A 24,897-nucleotide genomic window follows, 5' to 3' on the forward strand; every position below is an offset into this window, starting at 1 on the left:
CTCTTCCAAAAATCACATGGGATTTAATTGTTTGGGATTAATAATTAAATTGAAAACAAATTAACAAAATACTCTGCCACGAAAAAACATACTTAAATGCATTATGAAGGAAAGTTCTAGTGGTTAAATATGACACCTCCCAGATCCTTCTGGGCCAACATCCTGCTCCCTACAGATACCAATTCTGAATTGGTAAGGAAGAGCAGAATAGAGGAAGCAAGTGGTAACATTTACCCTGATCATCCTCCCATCATCTGTGTAACTTTAGCTCTTAAATTCTTAAAACACAAGGTGATATCTTCGCATTTAATCCCCCTTGATGCTTTTTTTCTTCCATGGATCTATCCATCTTTAATTGAAGCTATATACCATATACCTACAGTTTTCTGTGGTAGATGTAAATGGCATTTGTTTAAAATGTTAGAGGCTGAGGGAGGGTATGATTACTGTGTTCAGTATGTAAGAAGGTTATTGCAAAAAGAGTAAAGATTGCTAGTAGAAAAAAAGGGAAAAGAAAGATTAATTTCCAACTGTGATGACTTCAACATACAGAAAAAGAATGTTCCAAATATTAATTTCTTAGACAACAGGCACAGATCATCTGAGAAAGTTGTAGGATACTGTAGCCTGGAAGTTGACACACATCACTAAGATTTATTTCTGTAGATATACAAGGCTTTTGATCAGGTGATTGCTTGAAATCCTTATCAGTTTTGTTTTACAACATCAAAGGTGCTTTATGTATTCATTTGGATATACATCTTACCTAATCACTTGTTATGTTTGGAATCAGTAAAATAAAATCCTCAAGTCTTTTAGAGAAAGAATAAAAACCAACAAACCAAAAAAAAAAAAAAAACAAACCAAACCAAACCAAACCAAACCAAAAAACCTGGTCATCTCTGTTTAATTTACAGCAATAATCCAATTAATTTACAGGGAGAAAATGACTCTACATGATTTTTTTTTCCCCAAAAATTCCCCGGAGCCCTGAAGTACCTACAACAATGTAATTGGTTCCAAAGCACCATCACTTCTGAATGTTCATAGCCATTTCAGCTACGCAAGCAAGTGTTTCATAACCATACTTGAAGGTATTATATAAATATGATTTATGATACTTTTGTGGTGTTTGGATTTAATTAAATGTTGTGAGTGACAACTGTAAATAACTACTGCTGTTTGTTTTATATAAAAATCTACTCATTACACAAAGCAGACCAAATGCAGGACACAATGCAAACAATAAAACGTATCATACAAGGCAACCTTTTCTAAAATAATGAATCTAAGATCAAATTAGATTTTTTGGTATGAAAGACAGATACTTAAAAATGTGATATTACCATGGAGTTCATATACACTAGCTTCCATGTCCAGTCTCTTCTATATAACATTACCTTCGGTTTTGTTCTTAAATTATTACTTGGTAAACTACAGCTTTACAATTTCAGAGTTAAAATGACTTGTACTTCTTAAAAAAGATTTTCCACTCACCTTAGTGCCCCTTTGAAAGAACAAAAATTCCAGTATTGTTTATTAACTTTTAGTATGCAGCTTAGTAGCTTAAATGTCTACTTTTCAACTGAGTTTCAAACTCCTTAATTTGTTAGAAAAGTATGAATTAAGAACATGTTACACTTAAAGGATTTTAAAAAATATATTTGACATCCTTTTCATGAGAGAAGCTTTAAAAGCTATTCAAGTATTACTGAATTTCAGAACAGATATTTGTTAAATAACTATTAGTGGTAGAAAACATGGATAAATTAACATTAACTTTTCAACAAATGTTTGGACATATTTTTGAATTCCAGAGTCTAACTGGATTAATCAAAGTTAGTAGGTAATCCTAATAATTCTGGTTAGACATAATGTAGAGCATTCTTTCCTTTACCATCACAATGAAACAGCAGAAAGACTAGCTATATCTCTATTCACACAAACCAAGAGTTTTTTTTATTATTTTTAATAAATATTTTTTCCCATTTAAACATGAAAAACAAAAATTATCTAGGACAGCTCAAAAGCCTATAAAAAAATCAATAGCAATAACTTAGAACCTGATGTTCAGCTTTTTAAAAGAAAAATCTTTCCAATGAAAAACGTGAGTATTCTCATTTTAAAGAAAAATATACTGTACATTTTTTCCCTGTTGTATTCAGTGAAGTAAAATTATGTATGCATTTAAAGACAGGAGAAGCAATATTATGGGAATTATGTTTCTTTGTCTTGTTAAATGAAAATGTGATTAAATGTGTGTTACAGATTAAAACTTTGTGAATGATTTGGATAGAGAGACTTTTTGCATATAGTTTGACTGGCTTCAAATTAGTTCTGAAATTTTGTCGTAATTCCAATCATGAAGTGTCCTGAAAACTCCATTCTAGCCCTATTTAGTATTTTTTTTCCACAGTGGACAGGACACAACCACCAGAAAGTTTTGGCAGTTAAGCAAACAGATGAATAGAGCATTAAAAAGCAATAAAAGAGGATTCCCTACAATCATTCAAATTGAAGCTTATGATAATTAAAACTATGGCACCTGTAGATGGATATGGAATGTTTTTTTCCACTTCTTCCACAATTTTGAATCACTAATTGCCACCGTTATTTTATTTTGCATGCAAGGTTTGGCCATCACAAACTCTTCTGAAGGATTCCTCAAGGACGCCTACAAAGATGCCTAATCTCTTAACCTTTTAATATATTTTTTTCCCCTTTGGGTGACTGACACTACACCTTTTAGTTTTTAAAATTCTTCTCCCAAGTTTTAGATACTTATTATATAGTTATGCCAACAGAATAGACACAGAAATTCAATTAATAGCCTTAAAAGGAACAGTGTTTTGTTTTTACATATAAGAAATGTAAGTGCACCAACACTTAAAGACATCTTAAACAGATGCTTTAAGTGACAAATTTTCAAAGTTAAGATATAAAGGCCCCTAGGTGCTAAAAAATCCCGCGGTGTGTAACCTAAACATAATAATCACCATAATCATAAGGTGATTTCTAAACCATTCAACTTTGTTACTGAAGTTTATTTGGAATACAATTCCACCTAATGTATAACCGAATGACCAAGCACTGATCAAAGCTAGCTTGTTATGAGTTCAAAAAGTCATGGTGGGTGAAATGACACATACGCAACAACTAGATTTGCTGTGTGTGTCCGACAGACATTTTTAAATTTCTGATATAGAAATTACTTAATTCTGTAGCATTAAATGGCTCAAGGAGCAGTAAATTTTGTTGGGTGCACAAATAACAGCAGATCTGGAGTCTGATCAGCCATGGTCATATAATCAGTTAAAAGTAAATAGAAATAAATATGTTTCATAATAAATTTTTACTTGTGAAATGTTAATTATAGAAAAAAATCATTAATGGCCTTATTTACAGAGAATGAATGCCAGCAAAAAACAAACCTAATTTACCAATGACATACTGCCAACAAATGGTGATTCACTGAGCAAGTGAATTGACAATCATTTTCCACAGAAAATAATAGTAGGCAAAAATATAACTTGGCAGAATTTCCCTCTTGTTAATGTGGACACTAATTAGCATAGTCATATAAAAAAGATTTGGATTAAATATGTCAAGGTCTCAGAATTGTTTGAATTCCTCTTTGCTTAATTAATCCAAATATTTAAATTAGCTTCTTCATGTAATTTGGTGTTTCAACTAGAATCCCAGTGAAAGGCACATAAAATTATTATTTGAAGACTGATTATGTAGCTCCCTTTTAAAACCCACCACTAAAATAAAGATGTAATCCCTTTACATAAAGTATATTTAAGAAGTCACCGTTTCTGTTAATTATGCAATCACTTACTCTACTCTCTAACTGACCACTGGATCTCACGTAGTACCTGACTTATCGGGTTCCTTACTTCTCTTTTTATTGGTAAGTCTGTAATAGTCACACAAACGACATTTCAGCTAAAATGTCTTCCTTACTTTTCCTACAAATTTGCAGACATAAAAAGAGAAAGTGTTTTCAAACCTGCAGTGATTAGAAAGCTTGTGAAGTGTCCAAAATTGGGTTTTAGAAAAGCCATATGCAGATAACACAGAGAATAAACACTCTTGTATGCATTTGCCTGTCAGTTTGCTATTTCCACACAGTTTTCTGAAGATATGGTCCTTGTCGCATTCACTGAGTACTCTGCATTTAATGCAATTTTCACTCCAGCTTTCTTTCACAGGACAAGCTACTGTTTTTCATTGTTTTCCCTTGAATTCTAGTACTTATATTTGTAGGCTTTTGTAGCAAGTAGTAATTATCCCTAGGACTGCATTCTCCCTTTATTATACTAAGATGGAGTGCCCACACTTTCATTAAAAATCTTGATTATCAAAACTGTGTTGCAATACTAGTAATACTGTTAAGGAATAGGAGAAACTATGCAAGCTGGCCTGAAAGTGGAAGCATGAGTTTTACCACAGAATCCAAAGGTACACTGAGGTATCTTCCACAAATCCAAAAATTACAGAAGATTTCTATCTAACCAAACAAGATGGTCTATTTTCCCTTTTCATTTTAAAACAGATTGATATTGTTAATTCTACATTCGTGTTTCATCTGCATTTCTGTTCTAATACGCTTATGTACGGAGAATTACTGTTGTGATGAATTACTAAATACAAATTAGAATGATATTTGTTTCTTTCTGGACTTTTTAAGCATTTCTTTACAACTTGCATCTTTAACAAGAATCTCATGTAAATGGATGGACTTCCTTCAAGATGATATGTCCTCCAAAAAGACAAATCTTATGACATTTGCACATCTTATGACAATCAGAATTTTGAAATAAATCTATAATTACATTGTCTTCTTGGCAAGTGCTGGAAGTAATATCAGTATTCTTTATTTGATCCAACTGTGAGTACCCACGGGAACAAATGATGATCTTTGCTGGGCTGTTCCATCACTATAACAATATTTGACATGAATTCAGAATTCTAGCCAGCATTTGGAAGCAATAATTCACATAAATCTTTTCAATGTCACAAACAGTATGACAGTTGCATTAATTACAAATAACATTAGCCTACAAACAACAAAAGTATACAGATTACCTTGCATGCATTTTGTCCTTATTAAATGGAGCTTCAGGGTAAACATGCAGAACAGATATATCCTAACAACACAGCCTTACCCATTAAAGAATCAGAGATAAGATGGAGGGTGTTTACCAGAAATAAAAAATGAAGCTCTGGTCATGTTTGACTAAACACTAACCAATTCACTGGTACAAAGTAGGACTCCGAAGAGATGCTGTGTCCGCACTTCTGGATAGTACACAAATGCCATTACAATAATTATAAAATATTCAAACATCACATCCAAATGCACCACAGAATTGAAGTGGAAACGGAAAAGAGATTTCCTTTCCTTTCTTTTCAGAATAGAGGGCATGGCTTTAATGCACTCACTATCGTCTTTATTAGAAAAAAAGAATCAAATCTTAATAAAGTGATAGACAGATAAATTATAAAGAAATTCTCTCCTGCACAGCTCCAGACAGTTTATAATTTTCAAACCATCATCATGGATTGTATTCTGAATTCAAAGAAACAAAATCAGAATAAAACAAGTAGGTCAAGATGCTAATGTAATATATTTATTCCTGTAGAATGGCAAATACCTGTTTTCTTGGAGTCAGGATTGCAGAAATTATAGGCTAGCAAATGGCTAGCCACCTGTGAGAAGAGTATTTTTTGCAAACACAGTAGCTAAAATGTGTACTAAGATTGTAACTGACATATCCAGTACACCTGGTGACACACATATATAACGTTATAAATACTTTTCCACAAATAAAAATCTTTTTTTTTCTTCCCTGAAAAGAAATGATTTTGCATTGCACTTTTCACAATACTTACACAGAATAAACCAGATCCTTTCCATGAGGAAATTATCATCTAATCACTGTACAGAAGTGCTTAAAATATTGGTAAGAAGCAATTTGACCAATATCGTTTTACTAACTTAGTTGGACAGAAAATGTCAAGCAAGATCAGTCTTAAGCTCCATTTAATTCAAGATGATACTTTAAGCAGTGTTTAGTACCAGATGTTTCAGAGGCAAGTCAAAGAAACATCAGAATAGCCTAATGAATATTAGCTTGGTAAATTTATGGAAAAAAACTCTAAAACGCATACTTTATGAAAGTCAAATTTAAATCCATTTCATGCACTCTATTTTAAACTGTTTTCATCATGTAGTATGTACCTTACGCTATTTCCACTTCATCTTAAGTATTAATAAATACATTGAAAACTCAGAAACAGTAATAACATCATTAGTTTTAAGCCTACATGCACTCACATGAGCAGAACTATGGAATATCCTGACTGTAGACACATTGCAAAGGTGTGAGCTGTGAACCTGACATACATACTTTAGACAGTATTTATTATAGTAAGGGTAATACTCTCCCCCGAATGTCACTTTACATCTGGTAAATATACAGGTTTAAACGCATGTTGAGAAACAGTCTGGACAGTTCAGATTAGGAAAGGAAAAATCTGATTTCTTGTAATCATTATAGAATATGCTACTTCAAAGCTTCAAAAAGGTGTAAAAGCTGAAGGGCATGCAAGTGTGGTGAGACCTGGTATAACGAACAGCTGAAGTAAATTATCCTTTCCGACCTCTTAATACACCTTGTAATTTTTTCTAAGACAAAGTTTAACCTGCTTATTTAGTAAAAACAGTTCATGTGTATTTGCAAAGCTAAAATACTTAAACAGAAAAACCTACATTTGTAATTATTTAAAATCAACCAATATATAGGGGATTATCTGTGTAACCTCATAAACCATACATGAAATAAAATATTTCTAACCTCTGCTGTCAGTTGCTGAAGAGAAGGAGATGCAATAGGATGTAAAGTTGAGTTGCCTCTGACTGGATTATGGAGGCTAACATAAGCCACAACATTTCTTTGAAGAACTCTCTTGAGATCCTAGAACAGAAGCAGATCGATGGTTATTAATACACACGGTTATAATGAAGACTTGTTTTGTTATTTCCTTTACTTCTAGGGAAAGACTGCACTCTGTGTTTTTGTCCTTTGTGAATCCCTAAGTATTACTTAACTACTGCTTTTTACAATATGCTGTTAAGAACTTCAAAGGATATCTTAGAGTCATTTCTCTCTATAGCAGAAGTTATAATTCCATTTCACACATCGTCTCAACAAAATGCAAACAGGCCTAGGAGGAATTAAAAATGACTACACTTGTAAGACCAAAAATGAAAACATTACATACTGTGAAACAACGTGAAGGCCTTTTACATTTATGCCTGACAGAAGACAAACTTCAAAAGAGATCATTATCAAGAGTTAAATGCACTATAATTTTTAGAAACCAAATTCAGATTTAAATTGCATAACTTTCCAAGTGTTGTCACTTTATTATGTCTTAGACTATGAAAATAGTATGTACAAACTGTTTCAATTATTATCTCTTTTTAAAAAAATCCCCCTTGCCTTCTCAGTAATGAGGTACTTTTTGCATGAAGTGGCTCTTCATATTGAACAGAAGGGGTGTAACGCAATTACATCTGATGTAAAGCCGACTTGAAGTGGAACTAAACAGATTTTGCTTCCAGCCTGGATCTTTTCAATTTGATTTTTTCACCCCTTCTTGTTTCTGAAGAATAATCATGTTGGAAGTATGATGATATAGGAAGCTTCAAATGAGAGCTAGTTGCTTCTCATGCATGATAAAAAGAAATTAACTCTTCATTTTATCTACTGTTTTAATTCAGCAGCCATGAACCTGTCTGTTAGCTATTCCTTTAATTTATCAACTGAAGTCCACTGCAATTATATATGATCAACAAGACTCAGATGAGGCATTTTCTTTCACTGAGCTGACTTCTATTCTGCCGAATGGAAAGGAGCATAACGAATTATCTATATCGGACTGTAGCTTTTAAGCACAAATACATGAAAAGTGAACCAGCAGTAGCCATGGGACACTGAAATGTTTATGTAATTAATGTAAACCATGATGTGGTTCTCCTCCTTTTACTCAGTGTGCTCATGACTAAGCTCTCCCAGCACTAAGTCTATCAATTAGAAATTAGTAAGTAACTGTTGAACCTCCAAGCAGCCACCCTCTGAGGAACTCCTGGGCCTAGCGCTGTGGTTTAACGCTGACAGGCAGCTGAGAGCCACATGGCTGCACGCTCAAAGCCCTCCTCAGCACAGCGTGGCCAGGAGTGAGATGGAGGGAAAGAACAACAAATATTGTGGGTTTGAGATAGGAGCAGTTTAATGAAATAAAAAGCAAAGGCCATGCACAAGCAAAACGAGAACAATGTTATTCTCTACTTCCCATCAGCAAGCGACGTCCAGCCACTTCTGGGGAAGCAGGGCCTCACTACAGGCCGCGGTTGCTCAGGAAGACTGATACCTTTATAGTGGGAGCCCCCCTTCTCCTTCCCCTTCCCCAGCTTTCATTGCTGAGCATGATGCCGCATAGCATGGCCCGTCCCCTTACTTGGTTTAGCTCGGCTGCCTCGACGACATCCCCTCCCCACCTCTTGCCCACCTCGTGGCTTGGTGGGGCTGGAGAGCCGGCCTGGATGCTGTGCCAGCACTGCCACGGCACTGGGGTGCCACCAACACCCTTCCAGCTAGCAGTACAAAGCACAGCACCATGTGGGATGCTGTGGGGAAGTTAACTCCATCCCAGCCAGACCACGGACACCTAGGTCATTTTAGAGTTTTTTTTTTCCCCAAACTCTGGCAATGTCCTCCTTTACAGTCCTCTGCCGAAGCAGTGAGGGGAATCAGCTCACAAAGTGCTGTGTATAACCACTGAGCAACTTCCAATGCTCTGGGAACACCTTTCCACCCCATTATCACACATGCTCTGTTCCACAGGAACTGCCTCTCTACAGATGTTTTCATTGCATATGCTATGGAGTATGTGGATGTACACAGACAGCTGTCACAGACCAGTTAATGAACTATAACTTCTATATGGTAATTTCGTGTTGCTTCTATGTTTTCAAGAAACATAATAATTATTGCAATGCTTCCTTCTAAAATTGTTTTACCTCTGCCCATTCATATGAACCAACGTTCCCAAATGACGTTCCTCCCCAGGAGCAGAAAACAATGGTCCGGTCAGGTCTCCAGCCTCTCTTGACCTTCAACATCAAAGCCTGTATAAATGCTGTAATGATAGCAGTGCTACTGGCCCATTCTTGCCCACTGGAAGTGTTCAAACTGCTGTGATGACTACCAATTAGGACATATCTGTCTGAAAAAAAAAAAAAAAAAAAAAAAAAAAAACACCAAAAAGAGAAAATCTAACTTCTCCTGGATACTAACATTAAAAGAATTACAAAAACAAAGGATGAATTTTATTAGTAGTCTGTAATGTCATTAATACAACACAATGCTGTCAACAAAAGTTTATATGATCACGTGCAAGACAACTGTACAATATAAATATATAAAACTGTGACTACTACTTAAAAATAAACTAATAAATATCTGTACTTTCCTAATTTCACCCCTGTGCCCTCTCCTTCATTGTTTGCTTACTATTCTCCCCAGCCAGGACTTCATATAGATAATCTAATAAAAGTTCCATGCTTGTATTAGAGTGTTCTAGAAAAAAGAAATCAAATAAATAACCAGGAAGCACTACCTTAAATACATATTAGTGTCCAAAAAAGAAAACAAAAGATGTGGTAGTACAATGAGAAACATGGAGAAAATAGATAGAGTATTTACACTCCCTCACCTGGAAGACTGTGTTCAGTGCTCACCACCCTATCTCAAAAAAGACATTGCAGAAACAGCAGTTGAGAAGCTGGTAACCAGAATGGTTAGATATCAGGACTTAGACTTCCAGGTAAGAAGACATTGAAAAGACCTGGACTGCAGGTTTAGAGAAGAGACACGACAGAGGAATAAAGATAATGAATGATACAGAAAGGTAAGTCAGACCTAGCAACTTTGATGATACTGGAAGAAAGTATTTTATAAAATGAAAGGCATTAGTTCTCAACCTGAAATAAAGAACATGTATACAGTTATTCAGAGAAAAACAGAACAGAATAAATCTCATTTAGAGAAATTAAATGAAATCTTCATCTCTCAAAGCTTTATACATAATCCAAATACTAACTCTCAAGTATAAAGAACTATCTTTTATTCTGAAAGGATGACGTGGTATGAAACATGAACCCCTAGCGTGACTGACGTGTTTAAAGAAGTCTACACAGAGTTCTGCTGGATGACTTATTCAACTGTTAGATGTGTATGAGATGAATTCACAATGGGAACCTCTTTGAAGGATTGCCTATTGGGTGTGTTCTGATATATAGTAAAGTCACTTTCTCCAGATCTAGACTTTCAAAGGCACACTTTCCATATTTCAGGACATTGATAGAGAACAGGAGAACAGTTATTAAGTGATGGCAGATCAGCAACAACCTTCGGATGTCACATGGGTTCCAAGGAATGTAAAGAGTTTTGGTTTCCTGTTAGTGCTCTATCCAAAAGGATTCATTCCTCACTGATGTCAGTACACTGGACTGCAGGAATACAGGGAGGTGGTAAAATGCCCACACTTTATACGGATTATAAAATTAAATATCTACTCCATGGGGACTTTTTGCAGTGACTGCTGCCTGAAAAGATTTCTTTAACTGAACACTAATACATTTTGATTATAAAACTATTCTTGATATTGAACTCTTACCGGTTTTGTTCAACAAAATACATGGTGATATTGTTTTATAAGGTATTGAAAATGCTTTACTAATAGGGGAGCTGCTATGTACCTGTAATATAACATTTTCAATCAACTTCTTGAGGGGGAGAGGAGCGTATAGGTAGGTAAATGAAAATTTGTTTCTTTAGCGTAAATTTGCAAAATATAAACCTAACTGTACAAATGTAACAAAATGCAATCTAACATATAATTAGACTCGTATGTTGCATCATGAGAAGTTCAATCATAGATTGCAGTGACAGTGAGAAGTCACAGGATCTTAAACTTCCTTAATGTTAAGCAATTGGGAACAGAAATGAATAGAAAGTCCTTAAGGGATTCTAAATTATTAGAGCAAGTGCCCCTAACACAGGGTGATCAGACCAGAACAATGCTTGCCCCTTATTAAATCTCTTCAGCCTGTGAACAGTGAGTATGAAGGGAAGTGGAAAGAGACCTTATGAAAAATAGTATAGGACATTTTAATGGAAAAACCTACAAACAGCAACTTACTGTAGGAGACACCAGCTGAATGAACAGGGGTAAAACATAACAGCTGGTGCCGCCTTTGAAATTCTTCATCTTTGCACATCTCTGTCTTGAATAGACACAATACCCTGAAGCAAGTGACTATGGGAAAAGCATAGGAGAAAGGATGGCCATGGTTACAGAGGCAGCAGCTGTCCTTTCTCATAATCATTTACAGTAACAGGTAGAGACAGATACCATGTGGTAAAAAAAAAAAAAAAAAAGGAGAAAGAAAGGACTAGATGTGGAGAAAAAATATCCATTACTTTTGAAAGTGACAAGATGGGACAGTGTTCAGGGTAGTGATGGGCTGGACAATGGGCATTTATCATTGAAAAAAAGTGACTTTATACTATCTTCTTGTTATACATCCCATTTTCAATCATGTCCTACAAAATCAATGTTATGTTTTTCAGATTTTTAAATGCTGCCAACAACCATATTCTTCTACACTTAAATCTTTTAATGTCTTGGTCAAATAATATCACCATTATATAGGTGGGTGAGCATGTGTGCACGTTAGGATGCCTTTAAAAAAAATCAAAATTGAAAAACAAACCACTCTTGGAGGTGCTCTCCAGTCTTTCATTAAGCTACACTGAAGATAAAAAATTTGGCTTGCTCTCTGCAATCCTGGGAACATAAAGGTGAATATTCCAGGTACGTGAAACTACTAAAACCCCATCAATGCCATGAAAACATCAAATATTCTAACAGTTGACAGGGTGTAGCTATAGCAACAAGGAAGAGTAAAGAAACAAACGAAGGTTTAATTCATCCTGAATGAAGTGTTGTTCATGGTGTATTACACGCCTCACTTTTATCTACATTCGCAGACAATTTCTATGACCCTTATTCAGCAAAATATTTATGGGGTAAACTGTTGACATCTAGGTATTCCTATTGACTTCGTTTGGATATATATATGTAGAGTTAAGCATATACTGATTTACCTTTAAAAAGTAGCTTCTTACTAAGAATGCAATAATAACGTGTAGAGAAGATAAATAATTTATTAAACAGATACCAGTGCATTCTTTTTCTTATTTGTCTCCATTCTCTTTCACAATGCAGTAGAAGACCTGTCTAAACATGACAGTTACTACCTTTCAAATTCTGTGACAGCTATTTGCAAAACATTAGCGACAGCAGACTGGTAACTTCAAATTATTCTACAAAATTAAATCCTTTATTGAAATTAAATCCACTGTGCTGACTACTTTCTGTCTTGCTTAAAAAAATAATAATCTGGTGAAAAGTGTAGCACTGAGCCCGCACAAAACTTAGTCATTATTTTACTAAAAGGGATAAACTTTAGAGCTACTCTGCCTCCTTCATTGTATCACTTAAAAGGTGAAATGACCAGACTGTAGCTAAATTTGTGTCCTTTCTTATGAAGCTAATAAGAGAGCACTAATCAAGGCAAATGTGACGACCATTTTGACGATGATGTGTTTTGTCCAGTACGAATTGTACTGGGCCAACAACACTTTTCAGTATGTCAAGAATCAGCAATAGTGTTCATTAGTGTTGCAGAAACCCTTCAACTTTTAGGCAAGTTCATTCACAGACAGAATGAACTCAAGATGATCTTGATTCCTATGATGTTCTGATTATGTTACCTACATACAGCACCAAAGGAGAGAGGGAGGTTGTGTTTTAAATCACAATTACATTTAGGATCTTACTGTTTAATTCTTAAGGCATGCAGAACTAATTATTCATAGAACTGTATACAACTAGCTTAAGGCATGATTCTAACACAAAATAAGGCTGCAGAAATTGTGATTAAGAACTTAGTCACAGACTTTACTACACTGTAATCACTTTTGATATTAGATTCTTAACTAAGCCAGAGATCAGGCTGTCCTGCACCTTGGTTTCAGTGAGACAGGTGAGTTATCCAGGGATGTTGTGGATTTGAATCACAGAGTTTTATTTTATTTAATTCAAAGTTCTGTTAACATTATAAAACAATCAAAATGTTTTCTAAAGTTGTATAGACAGCTCATATATTAAATCAAATTGTGCAATACAGCATATTTTAAAATTAAAAACACCAACATAGTTATTGTTATACAATACAAATATGGTCTACAAGTAAACTTTGGTTGTTGCATAAAAATACTTTCATTGTAACTACAATACGTCCTGAGATCATTCTGCGTTTAACCCAGATTTTCTGTTTTGTCAGAAATCAACTCACAGACTACAAAGGCCTTCCTCTGTAGCAGTGCCACACACTGTAGCGTGACAAAGTAGAACCCTGACCCCAGCTATGACTCCCAGCCATTGTGAAACAAATAATCAGTACAAATGATAAAGGGCTACTTACCAGGAAACACAGTTCCTTTTAAATATCCAATAACATTAGAAATTGTCCTGTATGTTGTGACTGACTGAATATTCAGACTGATTATTTTTTTCTCTGTTAAAAGATAAAATGAAAAGAAAAAAGAAAACTAAGAAACTGTTAAACTGTTGTTTATCCAAGCAAGAAATCCACAGACCACAGATACAAATCTCTCCAACAACAACAACAAAGGGAAAACAAAGAGAAAAAAGGTAATGAAGAGGGATAAAAGATTAGAACATGACATAATACAATATTTTCTTAGATACGTTTTAGCAGTAGGGATTAAACCTGGAGTCTCAAAAGACGTTTCTGCTCCTTGAGGAAAAAGAACATTCAATTCACCCAATAAATGCTGCCAGAACACAGCAGTAACAAACAAGCAAAAATTCAATAACAATAAAATAACTAGGATTTACATAATCCTACGATAAGGAAAGTTGTCTTAATCTTCATAGGTTTCTCTAACCTAAGCCCCCACCCAAGTCAGTCTTTCTATAACATTCACAGAATTATACCTAGTTTACATTACATTATTCTGGAAACAAACAAATGAGCAAGCAAACAAAAAAATAACAAGAAAAACAAAAAACTGTGTGCTAAATTGGAAAGGAAAAGTTACACCTTAGCATTACTAATCACTACACCAGCATATCCTTTGGTGACGTACTTGTGAATTTATGCCAACAGACAGCTTAGCTGGTATCGGTTGAGGAAATGGTGTAAATACAAGGACAAAAGATTCCAGAAGCTGCCAATATATATGAGACTTGCCAAAATAGCTATGCCAGTTGAGACTGTGGCACAGGATTAAGCCAGAGAAATGTAAATGTCTGAGTTAAAATAGTTTTAAAAACCGTACAGTTCTTTCTTGCGAGTTCCTGCTGTTTCCTCTGTCCCCCAGGTGGGACATGCTAGCTACTCTAACTCCTGGAGTTTGTGGCAAGGCAACAAAGCATCTAACTACAGGGAACTGCAGATACCTTTCAAATGCTTCGTTTGCATTATAATAGACTGTATTAACATTCATCTCATCTGAAAGGTCATAACTTCTATCTGAGAAAAGCAAAACCATCTTAAAGTGCTCTAACTTACTAGCGATGGTCTGAAAACAGGCATTGTGTCCTCCCGGCCCTTCGGGGGGTCCCTACATCCAGAGCATGTCCCCAGCCCTACAGCAGACGTGGGTTTCAAGGCACATTTAGGTTGGAGTTCCTTCAGTGTCCGTATCCCGACTGCCACAGAGCAAAATTAAAATATTCCACGGACCACTATGCTCTGTCGCCCAGGCTGTTGGCCTCCCCCAGACGCACTGCTACCAGTTTGTTTCTGGGATTTGTTTCCTGAGATATGCAGAATGCTCAAGCAGGAAGTTTACTGCAACATGTAAAATAAAAACTATACATCTCTATGAAAATTTTCTTCAGGGTTCATTTGCTGGTACTTCAGCTGGTAAATTTATTTAAAAATTCTTTTAACATAAAATTCAGTATGTTTTCATTCACTATGCGCTGGTATTTGAGAAAAGCAAAAAAAGAGCTAGGAAATGTTCAAAAAATAAAAGCGTATCAAGAATATTTATTTTATTTTTTACTCAGACAAAACTTTCTTTGTTAAAAGTAGAAACAGCCTCCATGTGACAACTGTCTTTGCTAGGATGTAACAGCAAAGAATATGAAAGCCACCCACAGTTCATTAAAAATAAACCACACCACATCACTTTGCAGTAATTAATCATAGCAACTTAATATTTTGATCTGTCATGGATACGTTTGGGTTCAAGTTCTAATTAACTTTTACAGTAACTTACATCAGAAGGGAAAGTCTATTTACAGCGTGTGATGATGAATTGGTTGTTCTATAAATCTACAGATATTATTATAGAATTTTATTAAAATATTTAATTAAAAAATATTAATCCAGAGTGCTTCCAGCACTGTACTGTTACCTATTTAATTTTTTTCGGTCGTTTAAAAAAATTCTGAAAACAGCTCATGGCATTTGAGCCATTGTATTTCTTTAGGCCCCATTTGAAAAATAAGATAAATCCTTTTGAAGACAAGTGGCATAACTGTCTTTGCTTAATAAACACCAGCTATGCAGTGTTCAACTTACAAAGAAGAAATAGAAAATTACGTCCTGGCAATACACATATTGTGGAATCAGATAGTCAAGTTAATAGTCATGTAATACACTAGTCAGCTTAAAGTGACTTGGGCTTAAAGGCTCAGTACCACCGGATGAAAAGGCTGAAAGCACTCTTTGGAGAATACAGCAGAAGTGAAATTTAATCCCCTTTTGACAGCGCTGACAACAAACATCACTTCCCTAATGCTGTATTTTAAAGGTATTGACATTTTTCTCTTTTTTTCTGTATTCTCTGAAAAACTATGAGGAGACTTTAGCTTAAGACTGGTCAAGATATACTTTGAGTTTATGTAAACCAAAAGTTATGACTGAAGTAGAAGAACAGAAAAGTGTTTATATTTTGTCAGTATTTTTGATCTATTTCTTTAACTTGAAATCTGTACGTTATCTCTTGGCAAATGACTATATTCTCTCAAAATTACCTATTTAAAAAAAAGCATGGTTACTTCTCTCTCATTTGACTGACAGTTTTAGAACTACAGAAGAGCTTAAACTAAGTAGTCTAAGAAATAAGTTATGCTTTCTTTCTTTCCTTTTTTTTTTTTTTAAACTTTATCCCACGCTTATACCTGCATAGAAGCAAGTGAGTTTGAGACTAATTTTCAAACAAATTGCTTAAATTTCTGAATCTTGCTCATACTAAGCACTTATATCAACCTCTTGTCTGATCATTCTTGTGAGTGCTGGATTTTAAAAACCATCATTAGTCACTCAGGTTTGAAAACTGAACTCATTTGACCAGATTTTTGCTACAAACACACAAAAATTTGCCCATATGCACATTTAACTCAAGTGCAGAAGCATTAAATACTAACTGAATTCAGGCATTCCAAAAGCATAATTCTTAGATCATATAAACAGAAGTTGTTTCAGAATACCGAGGAAACAAACTATATGGAATAACTCCAAGTCAGTTTTTAACACATATATAAAACCTGATGAAATCAGCACAAACCACACCTGAATAAAAATATGTCATTTTGAAATCACAATGAAAGTAACACATTGAAACATCACCAAACTTCCAGAACCACGTTATTTTTGGGCACACAAATTCACCTGGGGTAGTCAGGATAAAATTTCATTCAACATGTTTCTTTTTCAAGTCATTAAAAACCCTTATGTCGAGCTCTAATAACTCAAGTGCCAACTTTCTGGGCACACACTACCAAGCTTTTCAGGCCTCCCTGAAGGCTAATAATTTGCTTAATAACAAAAGCTACAGTTTTCATAAAGTTACTCGCCCCAAGACCCGAGGCTTTAAAGTAATATTAAATATCACGGAGCATGATGTAACACTAAGAACTAAGAACACTCAATTCAGAAACACCATAACTGATTTACCTATAATGGATAATCAAATAGATTACAGATTTCTTTTATTTTCTTGGTGATAGTGTGCAGAATAATGTGGACTTGTACATAACATTTGGAATATCCTGTTAAAAAGACCATGTGATGCAAATGCATTAAAATGTGTATATAACAGTAGATTTTACAATCATTTGGAAAAGTGCTTCGTTTTCATTAGACAATTTCTAGAGAACCTGACTACATTCCAAACTACTGCCATATTAGACTGTATAGTTACCATGCTTTTGAAATCTTATTTGATTGTGAAAAATGTATTTTAGATAGTCCATAGTATTTCATCACAAGTCATTTTGAGTACCAAATCTTTTCTACTTCATATTTTAAATTGATTATCAATTAAGTTCAAGTATAGGTCTTTAAATGAAGAAAAGCACTTAATACTTAAAATACTATACTTCAACTCTTTCTAATTGCCCATTTTTTGAAAAAGTCCATGGGAGCACATAATTTTAGATAAGCGGGGATTAATGATGATGAACCATAATAAAGAAAAAGCAAATCTAATTACCAACTTCAACTACCGCAAAACTAATAACTAACTTCAGTTCCCACTATACACTTTTTAGGTTCTATGTATCCCGTATATCTCAGATGTCTCTCTCTCCATATCCTCCCACTCCCTCTGTCACGTTATGTCTCTTGAAAACTGCAAGGCTAAGGGAAAAAAGAGGCAATGTGAGAAAACTATATATAAATGTTTAATCATTACTGATGAATCTGCTGCTCAGCTTTTTGAAACATACTGATGAGAGAATGATGATCATTTTATTCTAACAAATTTTAAGCCAACCAATCATTTGAATTGCACATTCATCTCTTTTGACAGAGAGATGATGAATTCTACGTCAGAAGTGAAATCTTTCTCTTAAGCTTCTTCCAATCAACAGGAAGACTGCAAATTGAGCCTTCACTGTTCTCATATGCCTCTGTTTGGCATATTCTCTTTAGTTATTATTATTAAATAGTTATACAAGATTTCTTATCATGAAAGCAGTCTTTTATCTCTTCTATTAAGGCTGCTACTGAGCACTTCAGCAAACTATATGTTCCAGCATATAGCATTATTTCAAAGCACAATATATCATAAATGCATCACAGAATTAAGCAAGGCTTGCTACTATAAAGCCACTTTACTCAATAAATTAAGATTTAAAAAAATAAAAATAAAAAATTCCACATGGTTTATTGTGGTTAAGAAGTGTTACATGAAATCAGAAACAAGTTGTTGTGATCACCCAGAATAAGAAGGACATGCATTAGTTCTTTCTAGACTGTCAGCCTGCATAAGAAGTAGAAAAAGCTGCCCTTTAGGTGATTCTATACAGCAGCCTCCAAACAAGCTGTTTTGAGAAACAGACTCAATAGAGCTTTTTCTCTTTCTAAAATGAGTTTGCCAGCCCAAATTCTTGCCTTCCATTACACATTTCAGCTGTTGAAAATTCCTACACTATTAGCAACCTTCATACATCCTACTTGGAATGGTTAAGCCCTTGTTCCTCCAAAAAAGCCCTTTTCCTGCTTATAGTCTTTGTTTACTGGTTGTGGGGAAAATCAGCTTATCTTTAAAATATCTAATCAGCCATACTTGGAGAGCAATACTTGTCCTAACCACAACAGCTTAAGCCATGAAGCACGAGGTCTTGCTGCCTTTCCATTTGCTATGTATAACTAAAAATGTCAACACAAGTCATAAAATTAACCAACCTATTTTATGTCTTGTTTTATTGTATTTCTATTCCACAGTGACTTTCCAAAAGCAATAAACAAGTGATACAGAACACATATGATAGTACAATGGTTACCCTGAAAATTTGCTTTTTACCATTATCATCACTGTACTTAGTGCAGGATAAGTGGCTACTTTAATTTGCCTCTTCTCTTCCAAGACCATTGCTTTACATCAATTAAAATAAACAGGCACTATAATAAAAGGCACTTTTTTTTCTGCATTTTTTTAATGGTGAAAGATAGACTATTACAAACAAAAACCAAGACAGAATTACTAATTATATATGCATCTCTTCTGGAATGTTATCTGGAAAGCGTTTCTCCCTTCACTGAAACACTGTGCATCATCTTTGCCGGAAGACTCTATTCTCACTTTTTTTTCCTCACAAAAGCAATAAGTTTATTCAAGCTATAATCTGTATGACTTTGCTAATAGCATTATCTCTTAAGAGATAAGCTGAATGCATTCTTTCTTTACATCTAGCTCTATTCAAGGTATTTCATTCTTATCATGATGACTGTTTTCCTGATGAAATTTGAACAAAAAGATGCCTGAAGGTCCAGACAACAACACATTGTTTATTCTACGGCAGATACAAATAAAAGAACGCAAAAAGACACATCACTGTTTAGAATTATCGCATTACCTCAGAGACAGAAAAAAGACAGAATAACTTCAATACTGCTCCTGGTGCCTTAATGTTTAAGTAGTCCAACTAGGCCTAACAAAGTAGTGCAGCACTAGTAACAACTCTCTAGTGAAGATACCTAAAGACAGTGGGATTTCTTTAGTCAATAGCAAGAATTAGAACTTAATGCCTTACACTAAGAAAGAGACTTTTGTACTCCAGATATTGACTTATTTGCTGAAAGCAAGCAAATGAGATAATTTCTGAAAGTTAGACCTAACTAGAGTAAGGCTGTCAAAGATAAAAGAGCAAATACCTTTTTTTTTTTTTTTTTTAATGTCTCTCTTTTAGTAATTCCCCGCTATTTTTTCCCCCCCTTAACACAACTTCCATCTGTCAGATTTTGGGAGCAGAATTGTTATTTTTTATAATCTCTTCTAGAAAGCAGCTAAGCAAAACATACTCATAATCAGCTAAAACTTTTAGCTATATACTGTTAGAGAAAACAAATTTGGAATACCTGAAGACAATTTCATATTTAGGAGAAAAGATTACTTAAAAATCATTACCTGTACTTGGCAGTTGAAGGGGGACACACCTATCTTTTTGGACAGTGTTCTCAGGTACAGAAATGAGTTTTTTGGCAAGTACTGCAGAAATTGGTTGCACTAACAGTGTTGTGAGGTTCAGTCGATGTTGTCTGTAGCTTCCATCTTAAATGACAAAAAGAAAACAGCAATTTAGTAAATTACAAGTAAAGATTTCTACATAAGGCCTAAACAAAATAAAGTAACCCAAACATCTACAATACAGCTCAAGACATCTGGATTTACATAATCAGCCACTATTTTGTTCTTACCTTACTGAAAAAAATTCCTTCGAGAACATGTACAACAAAATTACATATAGATGTTAAAATGTGTAGGGAATAGTTCCACCAGAAAGAAGCTTGTCAGAGTCCAAGCAGATATTAGATTGTGACTTAACAACAAAAAAATGAAATCAGTGTTTGGTTAAAGGAATCCACGAAAAATAGAATTACTGATCAGCAATAACTCAAATTCAAGTTTCAAATACAGTGTTACAGGGAAAAGGCAGGCGTTTAAACTGCCTGAAATCAAATCCAAGTATCTGTCTGCATGAAATGATGCTGCTACATGTAAGTTGTTTGTTTTGCTGCAGATTTGGAATATTACAGATGTTTAAATACTACTAAAGTTGTGCTACTTAGCAATACGCTGTTTAAGGGGTGTCGTATCACAGAGAAAAAGTTTTTGTGAGAACCCTGAAAAGAAACACACAGAGGACATGTGTTGATGACTTATGAAAACTTGACGAGATGTGCTTCCTTGCATATACCAAGAAGCCTGAAAATCTGAATATACACCCTCCCCTTTAAAGAATACAGTCTGATCTAAACTATTTAATAAAAAATATTGAAATTAATATTAATAAGCAGTTTAAGGAAAAACGTAAGGATTACTTTTCCTCTGCCAGGCATGTATTAGCTGTCATAAGAGTATTTTGCTTTTAGGAGATATGAGCTAAGTTATCTGCATCACGATCAGGACTTAAAAGTGAAAGATCCAAGACCAGTCTTCCCAGTAAAACACAGTTCATACTGAAAAATTTTGAGATCTCCAGAGCTATTAGTTAGAGCAAAATCTTCCAGTCTTTTTTTAAGTAGTTATGGGCTTTGTCTGGTACCAACCGCAAAACATTGCAGCTCAACTTCGCAAGGAAACCAACATATTGGAAGAACTTTGTGAGGTTCTCACTTGACCTTTTTCTGATGGATGCCAGGCTCCTTGGAGAGCATAGTGCTTTCAGGATCAGTGAGCTCAGCCAATGCTTTGAGAATAATTTAAAATTGAGATTTTGCTTATAATTAAAATTTTGTTTTATAGCAGTAAAATGGATTAAGCAGCAGACCTCCTTACTCTGTGCAAATCTAACAATCCAACCATGCCAGGCCTAAAACTGCTATTAATTCAAGGAGGACTCTGGAGAACATGTTGGAATGCAGGAAGAAAAATATGCTAATCAATTCTTAAATTTATTTTGGGAGCACAAAAAAGGTAATGTTTAGAAAGTTTCTGACGCAGAAAGTGAGAACTACACTCCTACTTTTCCAGTGACTCAGGTTGGGGTTTTCTTTGGACAAAATACTTTGGACAAAATGGACAGTATTTCATCACTAACTGCTTATTAAAGTAACTGCTGGGATCTGATAAAACAAAAAGTTAATAAATAAAACTGTCTAAAAAGTTTACTTATAAAATTCATTACAGTAATTCCTTCTATGACCTGAAACACTGTTTTAATGATCTCTCCAAAAAATTTACGGAACAAAAAAGTAAAGTCTGACTGAACACTGAACCATAATTGTATATACCCACATCTTTGACTTTCTGCTGCATTAATAATAGAGCAGTATTAGTTTTGAAATATCTGAAGTGAATGGCTCATTAATTTTTCACCTTAAGCCTAATGGAAATTTGACAAACAGTTTTATGCTGGGAATAGAAACTTCAAGCAGGACTTCACAGCACACTGTGAGAATAAATTATAGCATAAAAGACAGACTAAAGTGCATTTGGTCAGATAAGATGGCTCTGTCATTCAATTGCCTGGAGTGAACAGTTCAATGCATTTCTGTGGAAGAGGTAATCTGCCATTTATGCATTCCCAGCGTATCTGCTGCACTGCCCTTTGTCAACATTTGATAGTGTACGAACCACGACCAAAACAAAGACATAAAAACTGACACATCATACGCATTTGAATCATTTGTACTTTGAATGTATAAACCCTCACACAACTTTGCTGATGTATTCAACAGCTGATAGGCTTCCACTGAATCTCATGAAGCTAGTCACAATGATCTCTTTATTCTTGCCTGCAAAATCAGTCTATGTATGGTTTATCTGTGGTTTATCTAACCACATGCCCAGACTGAAGGGACTGCAGAGTGCTTACTCCAGGGAGATGCCATCAGTTGATCAGTGGCTCTAGGTACTAAAACAGCATCACTATTGTTAATCATAATTCTGCTGTGTAGCAGCTATTTTGCTGCACCTTCAGTGACAGCTGTTTGCAATGCTGTCCATGAGCAGTACTACTAATAGAGATATGACTCTCCCTTATCAAAAAAAACCAGCCCATCACACTTCCAATTAATACTGCTAGAAAAGGCTTGCACTGTCACATCGTTGACAGTGCAAGCAAAGATGGCATTTTTTATTTTTATTTTTTTTTGCTGCTATTTTTGCACCTTGGTCTTCCAATGAACAGCTCCACAAAGTCCCACTTTCTCGTAAGGCAAGTCCCCATGACTTTCTGTATATTTTCCAATGGCATTAGTATGTGTATAGTCATACTTATACCAAATTGCAGGTTTGGGTTGAAGGATATTTTTAGAATTCAGATCCAGTTCAACCTCTTATACAAAAATGTTCCCATCTGCTACAGCTTGCAAACTCACTGAGTGCAGTAATAAGCTTTTTTATTTTTTTTCCTTCTCCTTTTTAAATTCACTCTTAGAACATAGAAGGAAAAATAAACCATTTCTGGCTCTCCCTTCTTGCAGTAAATTGATATAGCGAGAATGATGATCCAGAAAAAATGATGACCAAGCACTTTGGTACAGAAAAATCTGGGAAAACCCAAATCTGCTCAGTGCTTGGATATCAAATGTCATATATATCATTTTCTGTACATAAAGTCAACTGTAGAGCTCCTCCTCCATTCCTCTAAAGCAAAGAAAGTAATGTTTCATGGAAACTGGTATTCTGACTTATGCATACCAAAAATGGCGCTGATCACGATATGGCACCTAAAGAAGAAATAAGAATGTTTTTATTAATGGGGGGTAGGGTAGCTTAAGATTTGGAGGGTATCTTGGGACGTACAAGCTCAAAGTATCAGCATGGATGAGAAAAGTAACCGGTGAAGGAAAATGTTATCAATATACGAGCGCAACCTTGAGTAGACGTCTATGGAGAAGAAGTAGTAACGAGTATTTTCCTGTTATGTCTTTACTCAGTTCTCTGTGAATTATCCACCAGAACTACAATGTGAAACATGTCAATTTAGAAGTACATTGCTTCACTAGTCATTGGTATTAATATGCACGAAGAGAAAAACATTTGCTTCTCTTCTGTAAACAAACAAACAAACAAAAAAAACTTTGAAATTCCGTAACCAGGGAGTTTAACAGCAGCCACAACTCAGGACTTGCAAAGTAGCTTTACAGGCAATGAAGTATGAGATGATGAACTGTTCTGCCAATTACGACAGCATTGTGGCAGCCTGCATTTCATGATGCATGATTCCATGATTCACAAATGGACAAGCAATGCTTAGAACTATGTACAGATTTCAGATACGGCTGAGAAAAAAGTTGGCATCTGTAAAAGGTATATGCACACATACTGAAAATACAAAACGTAGGTGCAATCAGGATCACCCAGAAAGAAAACAAGTTACTGAGAGTACTCAGAAAGCATCTGAAAAACATTTTCAAATGTTTGTTCACACTGGTGATGAACAAACAGGTTTGTTTAAAAACACTTGAAAAGCTTTCACATTCTTATGATGTCAAGAGTTAAGGAATTTAGAAGAAAAATATATGACACAACCTGTGATAAACTCCCAACAGTCAACAAGACAATATATTTATCGATACTTATAAACAGCCAAAAACATACAGATGTTGCTTTACTTTACAAACCATCTTCACTGCATTCTGTTTACATAACATTTAATCAATGCAGTGGATGCTATATATCACCCAAGACTGTCTCCTTGACCAGATTTTTGTTGTCTTTAAAAATAAAACTACAAATTTTACAGCTGACATGAGAAGAAAACATACCTTTAGAATCTACTACTATCTTTTTCCCTTCCTCTCAAGGAAATGTGCGTAATCAATATATAAGAAGAAAAAGCTACTCCCCTGTCTCTTTAAAAATCACTTTGTCTTAATGCCTACTTAACGTACTTTAAATATACTGTCAGTCTTGTTTCTTGTTAAGATAAATGGAATCAAAAAGCAACACATTTATTTTGTAAAAGCAAAACTGCTTTGACACATTGACGCAAAACCATCTTATTACTCCCCATTCCCTTCTAAAAATATTTAATAAATATGGCAAGAATACCAAAAAACAAACAAAAAACATTTTTTTCACAACGCTCTCATCACTTTGAATACCCATTTCCACTTAGCTTGTTATAGTGGCCAATAATTAAAATGACAAGTAAGTGGCCAAAATATAACAAAATTATATAACATTTCTTTTAAACCCATTGACATGGAAGTAAATTTTTTCCTTTCACACATCCTGCAGTGGTTTCACCACTAAGTCTTGAAAA

At 34.8% G+C, this 24,897-nt stretch overlaps 1 protein-coding gene across 17 annotated transcripts in view; it reads right to left on the reverse strand.

Annotated features, from left to right (window-relative positions):
- The window catches only part of NAALADL2 (N-acetylated alpha-linked acidic dipeptidase like 2), a 441,985-nt gene that overhangs the window by 102,915 nt on the left and 314,173 nt on the right, over positions 1-24,897 (reverse strand). For all 17 annotated transcript variants that reach the window (XR_014588273.1, XR_014588274.1, XM_083849054.1 and 14 more), the window contains 4 exons: positions 20,091-20,234; positions 13,625-13,717; positions 9,092-9,297; positions 6,864-6,983 (listed from right to left, as the gene is read on the reverse strand). Coding sequence is in view for 15 of the 17 variants with exons in the window: in XM_083849054.1 (XP_083705180.1) it covers positions 6,864-6,983; positions 9,092-9,297; positions 13,625-13,717; positions 20,091-20,234 (563 nt within the window). In the remaining 2 variants the exon portion in view is untranslated. The remainder of the gene's footprint in view (positions 1-6,863; positions 6,984-9,091; positions 9,298-13,624; positions 13,718-20,090; positions 20,235-24,897) is intronic.

The sequence above is a fragment of the Anser anser genome (genome assembly GCF_964211835.1).
Source record: "Anser anser genome assembly, chromosome: 9".
NCBI lineage: Eukaryota > Metazoa > Chordata > Aves > Anseriformes > Anatidae > Anser > Anser anser.